The 17,873-nt window shown below is 37.4% G+C and overlaps 1 protein-coding gene across 4 annotated transcripts in view; it reads right to left on the reverse strand.

Annotated features, from left to right (window-relative positions):
• LOC18421386 (uncharacterized) overlaps positions 1-17,530 on the reverse strand; it is a 43,997-nt gene extending 26,467 nt beyond the window's left edge. For all 4 annotated transcript variants that reach the window (XR_002282364.2, XR_002282360.2, XR_002282365.2 and 1 more), the window contains exon 1: positions 16,569-17,530. Coding sequence is in view for 1 of the 4 variants with exons in the window: in XM_011630676.3 (XP_011628978.2) it covers positions 16,569-17,031 (463 nt within the window). In the remaining 3 variants the exon portion in view is untranslated. The remainder of the gene's footprint in view (positions 1-16,568) is intronic.
• Between the last annotated feature and the right edge of the window lie 343 nt (positions 17,531-17,873).

The raw sequence follows: 17,873 nt of genomic DNA on the forward strand, positions 1-17,873 counted from the left end.
ACATTTTATTTAAGATCCTTGCCTCCAGACTTCGGAGTGCCCTTGATCAAGTTATATACCAAAACCAAATTGGCTTTGTCAACAACAGACAAACTCTTCATGGTGCCCTAATTGCTCATGAAGCACTACACTATAGGAACCAAATACAAAAACCAGGTCTCATTTTGAATCTAGATTGGGAAAAGGCATATGACCATGCCAATCAGTCTATCCTCGATCAAGTTCTTCTCCAAATGGGTTTTGGCTAAACATAGAGGAAATGGATTGAAGGTTGAATCTCTTCTGCCTCCTTTTTTGTTCTTTGTCAAAGGCTCTCCTGAAGGACTCTTCTATCCTTTTAGAGGACTGCAACAGGGGGATCCCTTTCCCTTTCCCTCTATGCCATTGTCGCAGAAATTTTGGTAGCTCTATTTCACGGTTATATCGCACCCTCCAGTTTCAAGTCTTCTTAAGTCGGAGATGAAATCTGCCATCTCCAAAACACAGACAACACCTTGATGCTCTGCGACAACACTACTCGGCAAGTGGATAGTCTTTGGTTGTTTCTCAAAGGCCTTGAATGGGTAATGAATGTCAACATGTCCAAATCCAAACCTATGGGCCTACACGTCCCTGATGTTCAACTCTCTCTCTTAACCAAGAAATTATGTTCTGATACTAACCATCCCAGAGTTAGGTACCTCAGCCTTCCCTGTGTTTAGGCAAACGGAGAAAGACATTGTCGGGTCCATCATTGAAAAGGCATCCATCATTGAAAAATTTCAAGGATAACTGGCCCCGTGGAAGGGAAGGTACTCTCTCCCTTGGAGGGACGATCACCCTCATCGATTCTACCTTACGCAATATCTTCGCCACACAATACTCTCAAAAGTCACATAAGTCACATAATACTCTCAAAAGTCACATAAGCCACACAATACTGTCAAAAGTCACATAATACTCTCACAAGTCACATAATACTCTCAAAAGTCACATAAGCCACACAATACTCTCAAAAGTCACATAAGATGCTTCATGTGGTCCAGTGATACCTCCAAAGACAAATCCCTCTTATCTCTTAGGACAAAGTATGTATGCCCAAATAGGAGGGTGGCCTGGACATTCTTAATCTCAAATTAAGGAATAGAGGCCTCCTCCACAAATGGAGGTCACACTTCACCACCAAACATAATTTGTTGAGCCACCATTTCCTAGTTCAACAGTATTGCTCTAATTGTCTGGGCTGGTTCCCAGAGAGGAACCCGAGGCCGGGAAGCCCCATCGGGTTTTTTCAAAAAATCAGTTGCCATGATGCTTTCATGCCTTTCATTGGATACAAAGTCAACTCACGAAAAAAAGTCCTCTTTCGGAAACACACTAAGATAGGCCATGATGAACCACTAAAAAGAGCTTTGCCTACCTTGTTTTTTGTGGCTAGCAATCTATACGCCAATGTTGCTCACTACTTCCAGCAAAACAACGTGGACACCCTTGTTCAGAAGAGCACTTCAAGACCATAAACATAATAACTACTTACCCTCCTGTGCCTTCTAGCCTCACTTTCATCAAATGATCTGGAAATGATAGACCCATTACGCTAAGGAGCACACTGGGATTTTCTCAGTATCCTCGACAATTACCACTCACAACAAAGCCTGGACCACACAAACTCCTCCAAAAATCCAAGCTTTTATCCAGCCGACAATCTCCAACAAAAACCTCAGACTAGATCAACTAAAAAGCAGAGGTTTCAAACTAGCTAATAGACGTCCTCTACGCACGGAAGAAGAAATATCCCATCCTCCTTTTTCCCCATTGCAACTTTGCTAGACAAGTTTGGATCAAACATCTCCTGATATTGACTGGCTGTGGGCCACCCCAATGTCAATTGAACAACCCTTCCGCACTTAACTTTGGCAAGCCTCTTATCTCTGGAAAGCTTCCATCCAAGCAAGACTTTGGTCCTTATGGGGGGAGCAAAACTCTTGGATTTTCCAAGAAAGCTACAGCCAAAAAGAGCCAGACTCCTAACAATTTTCAGGGCCAATAGATGCAAACTACTAAAGGGCTTCTCTAAATCGAACTACTAAACAATATAGAAGGAGATTATACAAACCAATGGAACCAAAGAATCATGATGCAATGGGTGGAACCACAGTTGTTGGGATCGGGAGCAGTAAAGTTACCGGGATAGGGATCGGGAAGCGACGAATCGTGAAATGCTAGAAGATCCTTATGGTTGGGAACGACGTCCGTACAATGCACATGTCAGTGATCAAGATCCTCAAATGTTAGAGATCGAGATTTCAACCTTTAGGGGATCTTGATCCCGACCTTTTGGGATCTTGATCCCAACTTTTTAGGGAACTTGCTGCCAACCTTAAAGTGTATGATAATCTAGGATTATGTGTATGATAATCTAGGATAAAGTAGGGATCTCATTATTGATAGCAAGCAAGCAATAGTTGTGTAGCTAGTTAGCTATAAACAAAGAAAATCATCAGTCTGGTTGTTGTCCTTGTCTTTAAAGGTTGGGATCGAGATCCCTATGAGTGGGGTTCAAGATCCCAAAATTTTAAAATCGAGACCCCTAAGAGATGCTTTCCAGGAGCGACAGAATCGAGATCCTAGAAGGATCGCCTACCAAAGTAGGAGATCCCGGTAACTATTGGTGGAACAGCTCTCAAGATATTCAGCCTGATTTGGGGGAATCACTTGCTGTTAGAGGCTGACAGCGAAATGTTATATCATGGGCAACGGGCACCTCACAACCTCCTTGGAGACTAACCTATATTTCTTACCAATTTGCTCATTTATGCAGGGCGCCTCAAGTCGAATTCCATCATACCTGATGAACACAAACTCAGCTGCAGACTCACTGGCAAAACAGGGGGCCACTCTAGCATCTTCTAGCACCCAAACATAGTTTTTTGGAGATGAAACTTTGATCCCTGGTTTTACCATTTGTAACTTTCTTTTGTATTTTTGTTTTCTTCCCGCTTTTTGCTATTTTTGAGGTAGAACACCGACTTGTATGACACCTATCTCTACTTAGATCCCATCTAACTCTCTCTTCTAGCCCTCCCACCCGCCACCCCCAAAAAAAAAACATACTGATTTTTGGATTTTTGGTTCTTCATTGGCATGAGTATAGACCACCAAAACTCTGCCCCCACTAAATTTCTCTCTCAAACCTCTTCCTCTCTCCAACTCTACCACCTCTATCTATTTCTCTCTCAAATGTATGCGGTCGAGCACCAAACATGTAGGATATCATCACCCACATCTAATTGGATTTTGTAAAAACCGTAAACTATTAATTAAATACTTGTTACCTTCATTAAGAAAAAGAGAATATCTCAATATCCCCTATTTTTAGATTTTATTTCTTAATAAACCTAGGGTTTCAAAAAATATCTTCCAACCCCTTGGCCACTTTAAACCTGTTTTTAACCTAAACAAAAGTGAGAAAGACATGTTCTTTCTAAACCCAATCCCTTCTCTCTCTTCATTTATATACCCCAAACTCTCTCTTGTTGTGTGTTTCACTCTCTCTCCTCCCGTGTTTATCCAAACACCTCTCTTTCCATGTTTATCCAAACAACTCTCTTTCTTGGTAACTTCTCACCACCAAGAATCTCTCTCCTCGCATGTTTATCCAAACACCTTACTCTCTCTTCTGTGTTTATCCAAACACCTCTCTCTCTCCTCCCGGTAACCTCTTACCACCAAACACCTCTCTCTCTCCTCCCGGTAACCTCTTACCACCAAACACCTCTCTCTCTTACCGTGTTTATCCAAACACCTCTCTTTCTCTCCGTATACTTGCTGTGTATTTGGGAGGAGAGAGAATAAGGGGAGAGAGATGGGAAATGTGAAAAGAGAGAGAGCAAGAGGAAAGAGAGTGAGGGGTTAGAGATGGGAAAGGTGGAGAAAGAAAAGGGGTGCGGGGAGAGAAAATGAGAGAGAACTGAGGGAGGATGCTTTCAGAAAATGCATGTCTTTTTAGATTTGTTTGACCGAAAAAAACAAGTTTAAAGTAGCTCAGAGGGTTAGAAAAAATAAAATCTATAATTTTTATGCCCCAAGATATCTTTTAAAACCTTGGGTCTATTGTGAAATGAAACGTAAAAATAGGGGGTATCGAGATATTTTCCCTAAAAAAAATTCAAATTAGTCATAAATAATTTTTACAAGAAAAGGAATATAAAATGGAAAATCTCAATGAATTCCAAAAAGGAAACAAAGATGGTCTACTTCCTGCTTTTGTGAAAAAATGCATAATTTTAAGAATGTTTTTGTAAAAAAAATTTGAAAAGGTAATAAATGTAAAGTATAAAATAAAAACAAAAATTTATCAAAAATAAAAAGGAAACAATTTATCAAAAAAAATAAAAATAAAAAGGTAACAAAATCGGTTTCTTTCTTTTTTTACAAAGACAACGTACGTTTTTTAAAAAACATTCAATTTTTACAATAAAGAATCAAGAATTTAATTATCAACAAATTTTAAGGTAAAAAATTCATAATTAAAGTTACAATGTCCATAATAAATTGGAATAAAGGGGGTCATCATCTCACCTAGCATATTAAAAAAATCACTTTTAATAAAGCAATTATACTTATAAAAAACAAAGACAAAATTAGTACATATTTCAAGAAAATACAAAACATTATTTGCAAAAAGATCATCACATGATAATTAAAAGGGAAGGAAAGTATCTCCATACCCCCCATTTTTAAGTTTTATATTTCAATAGACCCAAGGTTTTAAAACATATTGGGTCATAAAAATTCTAAGTTTTATATCTTTTAACCCCCTAAGCTAACTTTATCGCCTTTAAACCTATTTTTTTGCCCCAAACAAATATAAGAAAGACATCCTTTCTAAACACCATCATTTCTCTCTCTTCACGAGAATTTTCCTTAATTTCTCTCTACCTATTTTCCCACTCTCTCCCCTGTGTCTCTCACTCTCACTCTCCCGCGTTAGAGAGACAAAGAGGGTAAATGTTAAAGAAAGAGAAATTTGGGAGAATATATCACGTAAAGAGAGGAAGGGTTTAGAATGAGCATGTCTTTTTTATATTTGTTAGGGCTAAAAAAATAGTTAAAAGTGGATAAAGTTAGTCAGGAGGTTAGGAGATATATTTTTGAATCTTTGAGTCTATTGAGATATGAAAACCAAAAATAGGGGGTACGAAGATATTTTCCGAGATTAAAAAGAGCATGCCACAATAAATATGTAAAACCAGTTCAATATTGTCTAATATCAGCACATATAAAACAATCATTAAGATAGGGAAAATTAAAAAAAAAATTTCATATGCAAATTCAAGAAATCATTAAGGAAAATAATGCTAAAGGAAATTTTGATCTAAGGGTTTACTTGTGAGCCCGCAAAAGAGGGCTCTTTAAATCTTGAAAACATGTGGAAATTTGTAATTGACAAACCCATAACAAACAAATCTTTATTAGAAGCTCCCTCAAGTCCAATATAAAAAAAATTTGTGAATTGAAAACCTAACTCCAGTTTCAAGTACTGTCACTTCAAATGAAATAGAGTAATTCTAAGAAAATCTAGTAGAATATGCATATAAGAAATTTCTGATAATTGAAAACGTAATTTCAAATTACAAAAGGAATATGCATATAAGAAATTTCAGATAATTGAAAACTAATTTCAAATTGAAGTACAAAAACTTGTCTTAACTAAGAGAGTTTTAGCTAAGACAAGTTTTAGTGAGCGATGTCCTCTTAACCAGCACTTGAATGCAGAGGACAACACAAAATAGGGCTTGATTTGGAGAAATCAGAGAGGATCTTCACTTAATATATTTTTTTTTTAGAACTACTCCACTTAATAAATTAAAGCAGCTCTATAGCATCTAGGAAGTTTAGATTAGTACTTTTAGGGTAGGATTCTACAAGTTTATGGAAAACTAATCATGACAGAGGTTAGTTGAAAAGAATCAAGTAAGGAACATACCTATCTCTCCAAATCTTAGCAAATCTTAGGAATAGATTGGATCATATAGATATGTTGTAGAGAGAGAGAGAGAGAGAGAGAGAGAGAGAGAGACTGGGACAGTATTTCTTATTATAATGTGGAGATAAATATTGAGATAAGGAGATGAAGATAGAAGGACACATACTATTTGTAAAGGGAAAAGTTGGGGAAACCTTCTATACTTCAACTACAGGATAATATTGCTATACTTCCCCTCTTTCCCAACCATCCATTTTAAACGAGCGACTGAGATCACCTAACTGAAAACGACACTCAAAGAGGGAAACGAGCCCAACCGGTGGACCTTCAAATTAGCCCGTAATAGAGAGAGAGAGAGAGAGACAAAGAGAGGTCAGGTGGTAAAAAAGGAAAACAAGGAGAGCAAAAAGGAAGAGAGAGACATGGCCTGTTTGAGAGAGAGAGAGAGAGCGAGAGGGACAAGAAGGGGGAGAGAGAAAGAGAGAGAGGGAGAGAGAGAAGGAAGAGGGGAAGGGAAGAGAAGGAGAGCAAGGGGGAAGGGAAGAGAAGGAGAGCAAGGGGGAAGAGGAAGAAGGAAAGTCAGAGAGACTTGGATGTGTGCACATTGCATCTTTTTTTCCCTATTTATCCTCGTCTAAAAATATTTGTTTTCTCTTTTCTCTTGGGTACTGCCCTTCTTGAATATGTGATATTTTACACAATTTCTTGTTCTTGATTTAGGGTTTACCATTGAGGAAGGCACGTTTGTAGATTTTGGAGTTTCAATTTTCTTCTATTTCTTTTCTTTTAAGGGTTTCTACTGTCCTGGTTTCAGGTGAATCAGTTGAAGTTCTATTTTTGCTGAATTTGGTTGCCTAGGGCCTAGTATTATGTGATCTGTAGAACTTTATGTGTTGTTTATCTCCCATGGTTTTATGTTTTGCGAATACATGAAATTTAGAATTCCAAGATGCAGTACTATGGTTTTATTTTTCTTGACTTGGCCATATTTGTCTCTAGCCTCTTGAGTTTTCCAATTCTCACTCTGTATATAGTTGTTTCTCTCCCTCTATTGCTCAAAATCACGTAATGCATGGGTCTGAACTTTATTTGTCCAATATGGGTTTCTCCCAAAATGGTTTTTGCTATTGATTTACAACTCATTTTCATATAATTGCTTTCATTGGACTACTTTCATGGCTGTCTCTTCATCAATCTCTATCTTCACCTGGTTGTCCTCTTCATTTTGCATTTTTTAGCATTCATATTTATATTGATTTCAAGCACTCCCTCTCTATCTCTACCTCTCATTGTGATTTCTAGTTGTGAAGTTTAAATTTTCTATGTGTTTTGCTATCGATTTATAACTCAATTTCTAGTTGGGATTTTGTAGTTATTGTTCTGCTAAATGTAGCTTTGTTTTGAATTTCATGTTTATGCTTGAATTTTGTGTCTATTTGACATAGAAATGAACCTGAATTCATCAGGTATTAGTGATTAAAAGCTATGGACGTTACTAGAGAAGGTCGAGGGCCCTAAAGTGGTACTGTGGTTGTTAACATGGAGCCAATTGAGGCTTACATACCCATTGAAGCACTCATACCCGATTCAACCTTTGATATGGACCAGGTTGAGTTCCATAAAGACGATTTTATGGACGGGAGTTATGATAATGTCATAGCAAATGGGAATGGTAAGGACGATGAGGTCCCACTAATTTGTGATCAACAAGCCAATAGGGGGCATGAAAAGGACCAATTCATAGGAATGAAATTTTTATCTGAGGATGTTGTGCATCTATTTTACAATGCATATGCCCATCGAAAAGGTTTTAACATTCGTCTTGATAGGCTAAAGAAGGATAAGGGCAACAATTTGAGGATGCAGATTATGTTTGTTCAAAAGAAGGCAAACATCATCCAAAGTTTGAAGGAAAGATCAGTCCTCGACCAATAACAAGGGAATGATGCAAAGCAATGCTAAGGGTGCACAACAATATGTAGGGAAAGTCGGTTGTATGTAAAATTGTTGAGGAGCACTCCCACAAGTTTAAATCATCATCAAAGATACATCGTTTGATATCACACCAGCGCACCCCAGTGGCTGCCATGAACTTGATTAAAGCGATGTCTTTTAGCAAGGTTGGTGTGCATAAAATCATTCAAATTTTAACAGAAGATGTAAATCGAGCAAATGCTATAGGTTTCACTCAAGTAGATATGAAAACCTTATCCATAGCACCAGTAAGAAGGCTAGTGTTAGAGGAGAAATGGGGAGGCTCTTTTGGCCTACTTTCGTGAGCACGTTGAGACGGACCCATGGTTTTTCTTTAAAATAAAGCTAAATGAAGTAGATCAAGTCTATAATGTCCTATGGATTGACTAACATTCAAGGATCTTATCTAAGCACTTCGACGATGTACTTATTTTTTATACAACATATAAGATAAATGCATACCACATGCCTTTTGCCCCCATTTTTCGAACAAATCACTATGGCAACAATATAATCTTTGGTTGTGCACTGATTAGGGATGAGACAATAGAGTCCTTTAGTTGGCCATGTGGACATTGGTTAGATGTTATGCAGGGTCAAGAACCGGTTTCATTACTGATCAAGATACAGCCATGGTTACTGTAATTAAAGAAGTTCTTCCAAACGCACGACATCGATTATGCAGATGGAACATTTCACGAAAGCTCCAAAAAGAATTGGGCCATGTTGAGAGAACTTACATGAGCTGCATATAATTAATACCAAATATAATGAGATAGTTAATGATTTTGAGGATCATTGGTCTAAAATGCTCCAAAAATATGAGCTTGGGGGGAATGAATGGTCCGACACATTATATGGATGTCGTTCTCAGTGGGTTGATGTGTATTTGAAGGATACATTTCTGGGTAGTACACGGTCTAGTCATTGGAGCAAAGCTATTAATAGTTTCATTAAACAATATGTAAATTCACACACCAATTCCCTATATTTGTGAAACAATGCTAGAAAGCAATTGATCATCTATATGAGAAAGAAAATATGATGGATTTCAAGTGCAAGGAAGGTATTCCAGTGATGAAAACAATATTCCCCTATGAAAAACAAGCCTCTGAGTTGTACACCCATGGTGTATTCAATACATTTGTTGAGGAATACTTCTTAAATTTTTTGACTATATCAATTTGGATAGCAATGCAAGAAGTCAAAGCCGACATCATATCTTTGAGAATGACTGGAGTTGGCTAGTGCCAAAAGCCCAAACACTTCCCGTCTGCAGGCTCCACATCTCGGAGAATTTTGTCTTGATAGACTTTTGTGAAATTAGAATTTAAGTGGAGAAGTCATTGTCTTGTGAACGGAGCTTTGAAGTGGAATTTTGTATAATTTCAACATGTTGCAAGTCGAATTTTGTATAGTTTCAACAAACTATACAAAATTCCACTTCAAAGCTCTGTTCACAAGACAATGACTTCTCCACTTCAATGCTCATTTCCCATAAAGATAAAATTCTCCGAGATGCGAGCTTGCAAAGGGGAAGCATTGGGCTTTTGGCACCAACCAACTCAAGTCTCGTTCTTAGAGATATGATCTCAACTTTGACTTATTGCGCTGTCATCCAAACTGATATAGTTAGAAATTTCAAGTACATTAGCTCGATAACCAATTGGGAGGTACTTTTTGAATTTCCCCAAAAAACTGATTAAATATACCATGCGTGTACAACTCAGAGGTTTGTTTTTCATAGGAGAATGTTATTCTCATCACTAGAATACCTACCTTGCACTTGAAATCCATCATATTTTCTTTCTCATATAGATGATTAATTGCTTTCTAGCACTGTTACACAACTATAAAGAAATTGGTGTATGAACTTACATATTATTTAATAAAACTATTAATAGCTTTGCTCTAGTTACGAGACTGTGACCAGCAAAAAATGTATCATTCAAATACACATCAACTCACTAAGAACGGCATCCATGTAATGTCTCCAACTATTCATTCCCGCCAAGCTCATATTTTTGGAGCATTCTAGACCAACGATCCTTAAAATCAGTAATTGTCTCATTATAATCAGTATTAATTCTATGCAGCTCATGTAAGTGCTTCGCTCAACATGGCCCAATTTTTCTTGAAACTTTCATGAAATGTGCCATCTCCATAATCGATGTCGTGTATTTGGAAGAACTTCTTTAATTGCAGCAGCCATGGCTGCGTCTTAACTAGTAATGATGCGAACCAGTTCTTGACCTTGCATAGAATCTAAACAATATCCGAATAGCCAACCGAAGGACTCTGTCGTCTCATGTCTAATTAGTGTGCAGCCAAAGAATATATTGTTGCCATGGTGGTTTGCTCCAATACTGGGGGCAAAAGGCATGTGGTATGCATTTGTCTTACATGTTGTATCAAACTGCTTATTCTTGAACGTGAGTTAATCCATAATACATTACAAACTTAGCCTACTTCATCTAACTGTATTTTAAAGAAAAACCATGTGTTAGCCTCAACGTGCTCATGAAAGTAGGCTAAAAGAGCCTCCCCATCTCTCCCTCGAACACGCCTTCATATAGGTGTTATGGATAAGGTTTTCAACATCTACTTGAGTGAAACCCAGAGCATTTGCCCCATTTGCATATTCTGTTAAAATTTGAATAATTTTATGCACACCAAACCTTGCTGAAGACATTGCTTTAAGCAACTTCATGGTAGCCATTGGTATGCGCCGGTGTGATCTCACATGATGTACCTTTGATGGAGATGTAACCTTGTGGGAGTTCTCCTCAACAAATTTAGTTAAAACCACTTTCCCCCCTCGATTTTGCGCACCCTTAACATTACATTGCATCCTTCCCTTGTTATTGGTCGAGGATGAATCTTTTCTTCATACTTTAAATGACATTTGTCCTCTTTTGAGCGAACATAATCTCACATCCTCAAATTGTTGTCATTGTCCTACTTTGGCCTCTCAAGTTGAATGTTAAAGCCTTTTCGATGGGCATATGCATTGTAAATATGTAGCATCCTCATATAAAACTTCATTCCTATAAATGGGTCCTTTTCATGCCCCCTATTGGCTTGTTGATCACAAATCAGTGGGACCTCATCGTCCTAACCATTCCCAATTACTATGACATTATCATAACTCCCCTCCATAAAATCTCTTTATAAAACTCATCTCGGTCCATATCAAAAGATGAACCGGGCACGAGTGCCTCAATGGGTATGTAAGCCTCAATAGGCTCCATGTTAGCAACCATAGTACCACTTGAGGGCCCTCAACCTTCTCTAGTAATGTCTATTTCAAATTGTCACAAAATTCAAGCATAAACAGGAATTTCAAAACTAAGCTACGCCTAGCAGAACATTAAATAAGAAATACCAACTAGAAATTGAGTTATAAATCGATAGCAAAAGTTGCAAAACACCTAGAAAATTTAAAATTCACAGCTAGAAATCACAATGAGAGAGGGAGAGCTCAAAATCAAAATAAATATAAATTCTATAAAGAGAGAAAGTCACCCAAAAATGCAAAATGAAGAGCATAACTGGGTGAAGATAGAGAGAGCCATGAAAGTAGTCCTATAAAGGCAATTATATGAAAATAATTTATAAATAGATAGCACATAAAGTAAATTATATGAAAATAATTTATAAATAGATAGCAAAAAAACCATTTTGGGAGAAACCCATATTAGACAAATAAAGTTTAGACCCCATGCATTACTCGATTTTAGCTATAGGGGGAGAGAGACAGCAACAGCAAAATCAATATAGCAGAGTGAGAATAGGAAAACTCAAGAGGCCAGAGAACAAAATGGCCAAATCAAGAACGATAAAACCAAATTACCGCACCATGGAATCCTAAACTTCATATAAAGAAATTGAAGAAATTAAAAACCCCTAAATTTACAAACATGCCCACAAATTTCCTCAAAGGTAACCCCTAAATCAAGAACATGAAATTGTGTAGAATATTAAAAATTCAAGAAGGGAAGTACCGAAGAGAAAAGAGGGAAAAAAAACTATTAGTGGGAAAGGATAAATAGGGAAAAAAAGATGCAATGTGCACTCACCAAAGTCTCTCCTCCTTTCCTACTTCTTCCTCTTCTCCCACGCTCTCCTTCTCTTCCCTTCCTCTCTTCCTCCCGCTCTCTCTCTCTTTCTTTCTTCTCCTCTCTCTCTCAAACAGGTCATTTCTCTCTCTTTCCCACTGCTCTCCCTCCTTTTTTTCCTTTTTTGTCACGCGACCTTTCTCTTTCTGTAGCTACCACGTGCTATTTGAAGGGCCACCGATTTGGCCCATTTCAGTCAAGTGAACTCAGCCGCTCGTTTAAATTGAAAGGCTGGGAAAGAGGGGAAGTATAGAAGTATTATCCTATAGAGGAAGTATAAAATGTTTCCCCTAAAAAAGTATAGCGTCCACATGATCGGGGCGCTTAAAGGGTGCACAAGCACCACCCCGATGTTCAAATCAAAAGAAAGGAAATTGGGCAATCATGATTGTTATGTTATTTTAAATTTTTCTACAATTCTGATTAATTTGAGACTTGGACGTCCACAACCTCCAATCAAGCACACTTAAAAAAAAAATTGATTTACAACTATAAATTCGTCGAAATTCCCCAAAAATATTCAGGGGTATTTTGCTCAATTTATTTTATAAATTATTTTTTTATTGTTTAGGTGCACCTATGTGTGACACAAACACTTCCAAAGTTTCATGTCGATCTAATTAGTAGAAAAAAATTAAAATTAACATACTATATAAAATCGTGGACATCCATGCTTTCCTCATAATCTATACCATTGAAGGGTGCTTGTGCACCAAAGCACCCTTCCAGCGCCCATTTCTCTACTATTTGGAGAGACCTAATAAGCTTTGTATTTTCATATTTGATGTTGCTTATTAAATGGTGAGAACATGAGAGAGAGAGAGAGAGAAAGAAAGAAGTTGCTTTTTTTCCTATAGTTAGATACTTTTCCTCAATATTTGGAGAGACCCATGAATTTTCCCTTAGCCAAGAGTTAAGAGAGAATATCCACCTAAATAGCATTAAAAATAAGATTAAAGAGACTAAAACAGGCAAATTAGGAATCAATGGGGAAAGATCGAGAGTATAGAAACATGTCAGAAAATAATAAGGGGTCCCCTTCCCATTTAATATTCAAAATAAATTGAAAGATAGATAATTATCATCTGGATCACTACCTATCATATACTTCATGACAAGACCAAACAAATGGCAGCAGATATTCAATATATCTACGAAAAATTAGTAAAAGAAATCATCATCCTCACATACATCTGGTTTGAATATTTTGTACTAGCTAATTAAATCAAATAAGGCACAATTACTTGGTGAAGAACAATCTATTGATATGATCCATTGATGCTCCAGTTTGGTGAGACTATCGCTGAGGGATGGAATTCACCACTTAACCTGTCTGAGTGACTCGAGCAAGATCAAGTCGAATTGCCCAAGTCGCCCAATTAACCCAAAAACCCCAAAAGAATTAGGAAAAATTGGAAACTTGAAAAAAATAGAAAACATCCAAAAAAAATACAAAATAAAAAAAAATATATACATGGAATATTATGATCATATTAGCTAGGAAAAAAAAGAAAAAAAAAAACCAAAAAAGGAAAATTAAGAAAAATAGTTAATTGTACTATAAAAGTACATAAAAAGTTAAAGTTAACAAATTCAAAAAAAAAGTACATACAAAGTTAATTATTAATCACTTATAATTTATCTGAGAAGCAAGCATGGAACAAATTTTATCATATATCAGCCACCTATTGAGAAATTGGGAAAAACTTAGTAGAAATCTTTAATCTCTCAAATATTTGATATAGATAGTGGATAGAACTTGGGAAAGACAAATCCATGGGCCAAATTTGGACTTAAATGTGTTAGTTTTGAGCTGAAAAATGAACAAAAGAAGCGGGGGAAGGGGGTAGGATGCAGTTACCCCCACCCCCCCCTGAGCTCTACGAGTTCTAGTGACTCACTAAGTCCCCCTGTTCAAGTTTATGTCGAATGTGTTTTTATATTTGTAAATGTACCAAGGGCATGTTTTTTATTGTTTCACAATCATGCCATTATTTGTACATAGCCTTGCCTGAGCATTTCTTGTCATATATTCTAATACACATACTTTACGTAAGTGCTTAGTTGATCCTCCATCATAACTTACTTACTCCATCCATGATGACCTTAATGAAAAGTTAGTTTTACATGCATCTTGCAGCACATCATTGTACATCACAAGAATTATTAACACCAATTCCCTGAGCATCAAATTATAACTTGTACAGGACTACGGCTACGTTGCATGGGATTTAACATTAAGTCTTAATTTAGGGAGTGACTTCTGAGAGAAGAGTAACACAATCCCAAATTTGCATGTTTTGGGGCTTAAAGGTAAACAAAGGTGCTTTGACTAATCACATTTTTATGGGGATGATTCTAACAGTATTATGGCCCAACTCAAATGATACATTTTGTTAAGAAAACTTTATCAAAACAGCTCCACATACAACATTAACCCAAACTTCATTATCAACTCCAAATTTTGTGCTATATAATAGTACAAGGGAGTTCTCTGCTTAGACTTAATGCCAAGCAATGCCAAACTTATCATGCCAAGCCTTGCTGCTTTTCCATACAATGGTTCAAGCATTCTTAGGATCAAGTTACTAATTCCAAAGATATAATCAAGCTCATCATCATTATAGCCTTTTCCTAATTATTTGGGGCGGCTACACGAATCTTGGTCTGTCATTCTACTCTATCAAAGGTCATACCTTTAGTGAGGCCATAAGTCCCCATATTTTTTCTTACTGCTTTCAACCTTATCCTTTTGAACCTACCCCTTCCATTTTTTAACCCTCCACTTGAACTATCTCACACTTCCAAACAGGTGTTGTACTGGGTCTGCGCTGCAATAGCTGGCCTACCTTTGTTTAGTTTCTCTCATATTATTGTCTATTGGAGTCACAACTAAGTTCTCTCGAATGTATTCATTTTGAATTCTATCCCTTCTTGTCCTGCCACACATCTATCTCAACATCCTCATCTGAGCTACAATCATCCTATGAGTATGTTGTTTCTTGACCGCCCAATATTCCACCCCATAAAGCAAAGTTGTTCCCACAGCTATCCTATAGAACTTCTCCTTCAGCTTCATTGGCGTGCGAAAATCACATAAAAGTCAAGTTGCATATCTCCACTTCGCCCACCCAACTCTAATTCTATATGCGACATCTTCCTCAATCTCTCCATTTTTTTGGATTATCAACCCAAGATATGAAAGTGCGTTCTTTTTGGTATTTTTTGGCCGTCAATCTTATTGAATACTTCCTCATCTCTACTCCTATTATTGCTAAACTTGCATTCCATATACTCTGTCTTAGCCAGGCTAATTTTAAAACCTTACGATTCTAAAGCATCTTCTCAAGTTCTAACTTTGTGATGACACCGCTTCGGGTCTCAATGATCAAAATTATGGCATAGAAATCATTAATTCATTGCATTCCTTTGGTTATCTCACTTTGTCACTTTAAAGAGACAATCTTAGTGGAAGGATGCTCCGACAAAATGATTGTATCCTATTATTGACATGGGGGCAACAAGAACTTATATTAAGACACCAAACTAAATCTGAAAAGCTTTTTTAACAAAAAAGGAAATTAGGAGCTTACGAAGTGTCTACTTCCCACCCTTCCTCCCTGGATTCATTGTTTCCCATGCTATGAATCTGAAAATTGAAATGATCAAAAAGGGTATGAATTTGAAATGATGGCACTGCAAGGGCAGCAGATGTTAGCCAAAAGAAACCCACGATGTGTACATTGATGCCTTTTAGATCAAACAAACGTCTCCTTCACTACAATGTCCCGAGGACCAGAATGCTTAAGCACAATATTACATGACTTTATCTCAGTTGAGGCGGTACATTCTTCAATATCATCAAGACCAGCAGGAGGGTAGAAGGATTGACTATTAACATTACAAATTTGGTCCTTTGCAAATGAAAATATGTTCTTTCTTGTGTGCAGTAATAGGAGACAACTTTTACTAGTCAGCTCCGTAAAAGATCATCAGGGTCAGTATTTCCTTCTTAACTTCAACAGAAATACAAAGAGGCGTTGATATTTAATCCAAACTCTAAAAGCCAGATAGATAAGGTTTTCATCTTTCCAAAAAATCATAGAACCACCATAACAGTTCAACAATCTTCTCACATTACTTCATAATTGGTGGTGCAACAACCTCATTACCAAGTTGTCAGATAAAAAAACACCCCCATAAATTCTGATATAATAAGCCCAAACATGTATTGCAATTGCATCTAATGACATAAAGCCATAAAAACTCAACCTTTAAAGCAAAAATGTTAATTATCAAAAGAATTTAGAAAAGTGCCAATTATGAAATAAGGATATACAGAAAAAATACAAACTAAAAGGCGCCCAATGGAACACTGAAATCTGAGAAAAGACTTATGTTGTCAAGGAAGAGTTAAAGGTGACGGAGAATATAACTAAGGCATGTGTAACACATCAATATCAAAATTGAAAGAGAAATAAGCTTCAGATGAGAAGCAGGAGAAATACCTGATTCAGCTGCAGGAGATGGAGATGCATTATCTTCTTCTTCTGCCTCTTCTCCTTGTTCCTCTTCCAGTTCTTCTCCTTCCTCTTCCAGTTCTTCTTCTTCTTCTTCTCCTTCTTCCTCTTCCAGTTCTTCTTCTTGTCCTTCTTCCTCATGATCATCCATGGAAACCTCCCCAGACCGACATTGGTAGGTCTTCTTGAGCCAAGAGTAGTAGCGAGAGGCAATGGCAGCGTCAGAGTTAGGGTCAGGGGCATCAAAGAGGAAGGCAAAAGCAGGGTTCAAGGCCTTATCGAAGCGAGCCCTGTCCTCGCAATCAATACCCCTCTGGGAAACCTCACATGCAAGCTCCTCTGCCGCCCTCCTCATCTCTGCATCTCTAGGAAGCAGCGGCCCTCTGTCCTCCTCTGTCTCATTTGCCATCTCTTCTTCTAATTCTTCTTCTAATATATAACTTCTTAACATACAAATTGCAAACTTAGCAGAATATTTGGAATGAGGGAATGGCGCCCCTCAACGAAGTATTACAACAAACAACTCAGGCGCAGAGGCCTCGGTCTCTTTAATGGCCTCAGTCTCTCTAATGAGAATGACAATGACAACAAGTAAAAGGAAGGGCCACTCTCTCTCTCTCTCTCTAAATAACAATAGGAATGAGAAAAGGAAGAAGGGCCTTTCCCTCTCGCTCTCTGATCTCTACTCTCTCTCGCTCATTTCCTCCCCCTGGTACCGTAGATGTGTGAATGAGAATGCCTTTGCATTGTTGCATTATATGAAGTCCCTTGTTTTATATCCTTTTGTGTCACGCGGCGTGCTTTGATGAAAGTTACCCTGTTCTCAAAAGGAAATTGCCCCGGTGCACACTGTGAGCATCATACAGCGGGACAACAGGAGTATCATGGTACGCAATCAGGGTAAGGGCCAACTCCGCCTTGGCGGGTTCCTTGCTGGTCATCTCGGTCCCAACCCTAATAAATGACGAGCTTCGTGTTAGATAGGCAAACTAGCATAAAAAAATGTGACAATTTATCATAAAAATTCAACCCCAAAAAAACGAATTAAAGTCTCTAATAATGATGATGAACTGAGGTATCAGTCGTCAGTTCCCAGTAAGAACGATGAGTTTTAGTCACGTTGTACTATTGATGCCCTTTTGCTTCGAGCAATAATAATAGACAATTAATGCCCTGTAATGAACCATAGCATTGCGTAGTATAATAAGTACATTCTTATTTGCTCATTATACGACAGAGAAAGCTATTCTAAAATTTGGACAAGGCTACCATATATTATACGTCAGAGAGAGC

This window comes from Amborella trichopoda, chromosome 2, assembly GCF_054954075.1.
Source record: "Amborella trichopoda isolate Santa Cruz 75 chromosome 2, AtrichopodaSantaCruz75HAP2 v2.0, whole genome shotgun sequence".
NCBI lineage: Eukaryota > Viridiplantae > Streptophyta > Magnoliopsida > Amborellales > Amborellaceae > Amborella > Amborella trichopoda.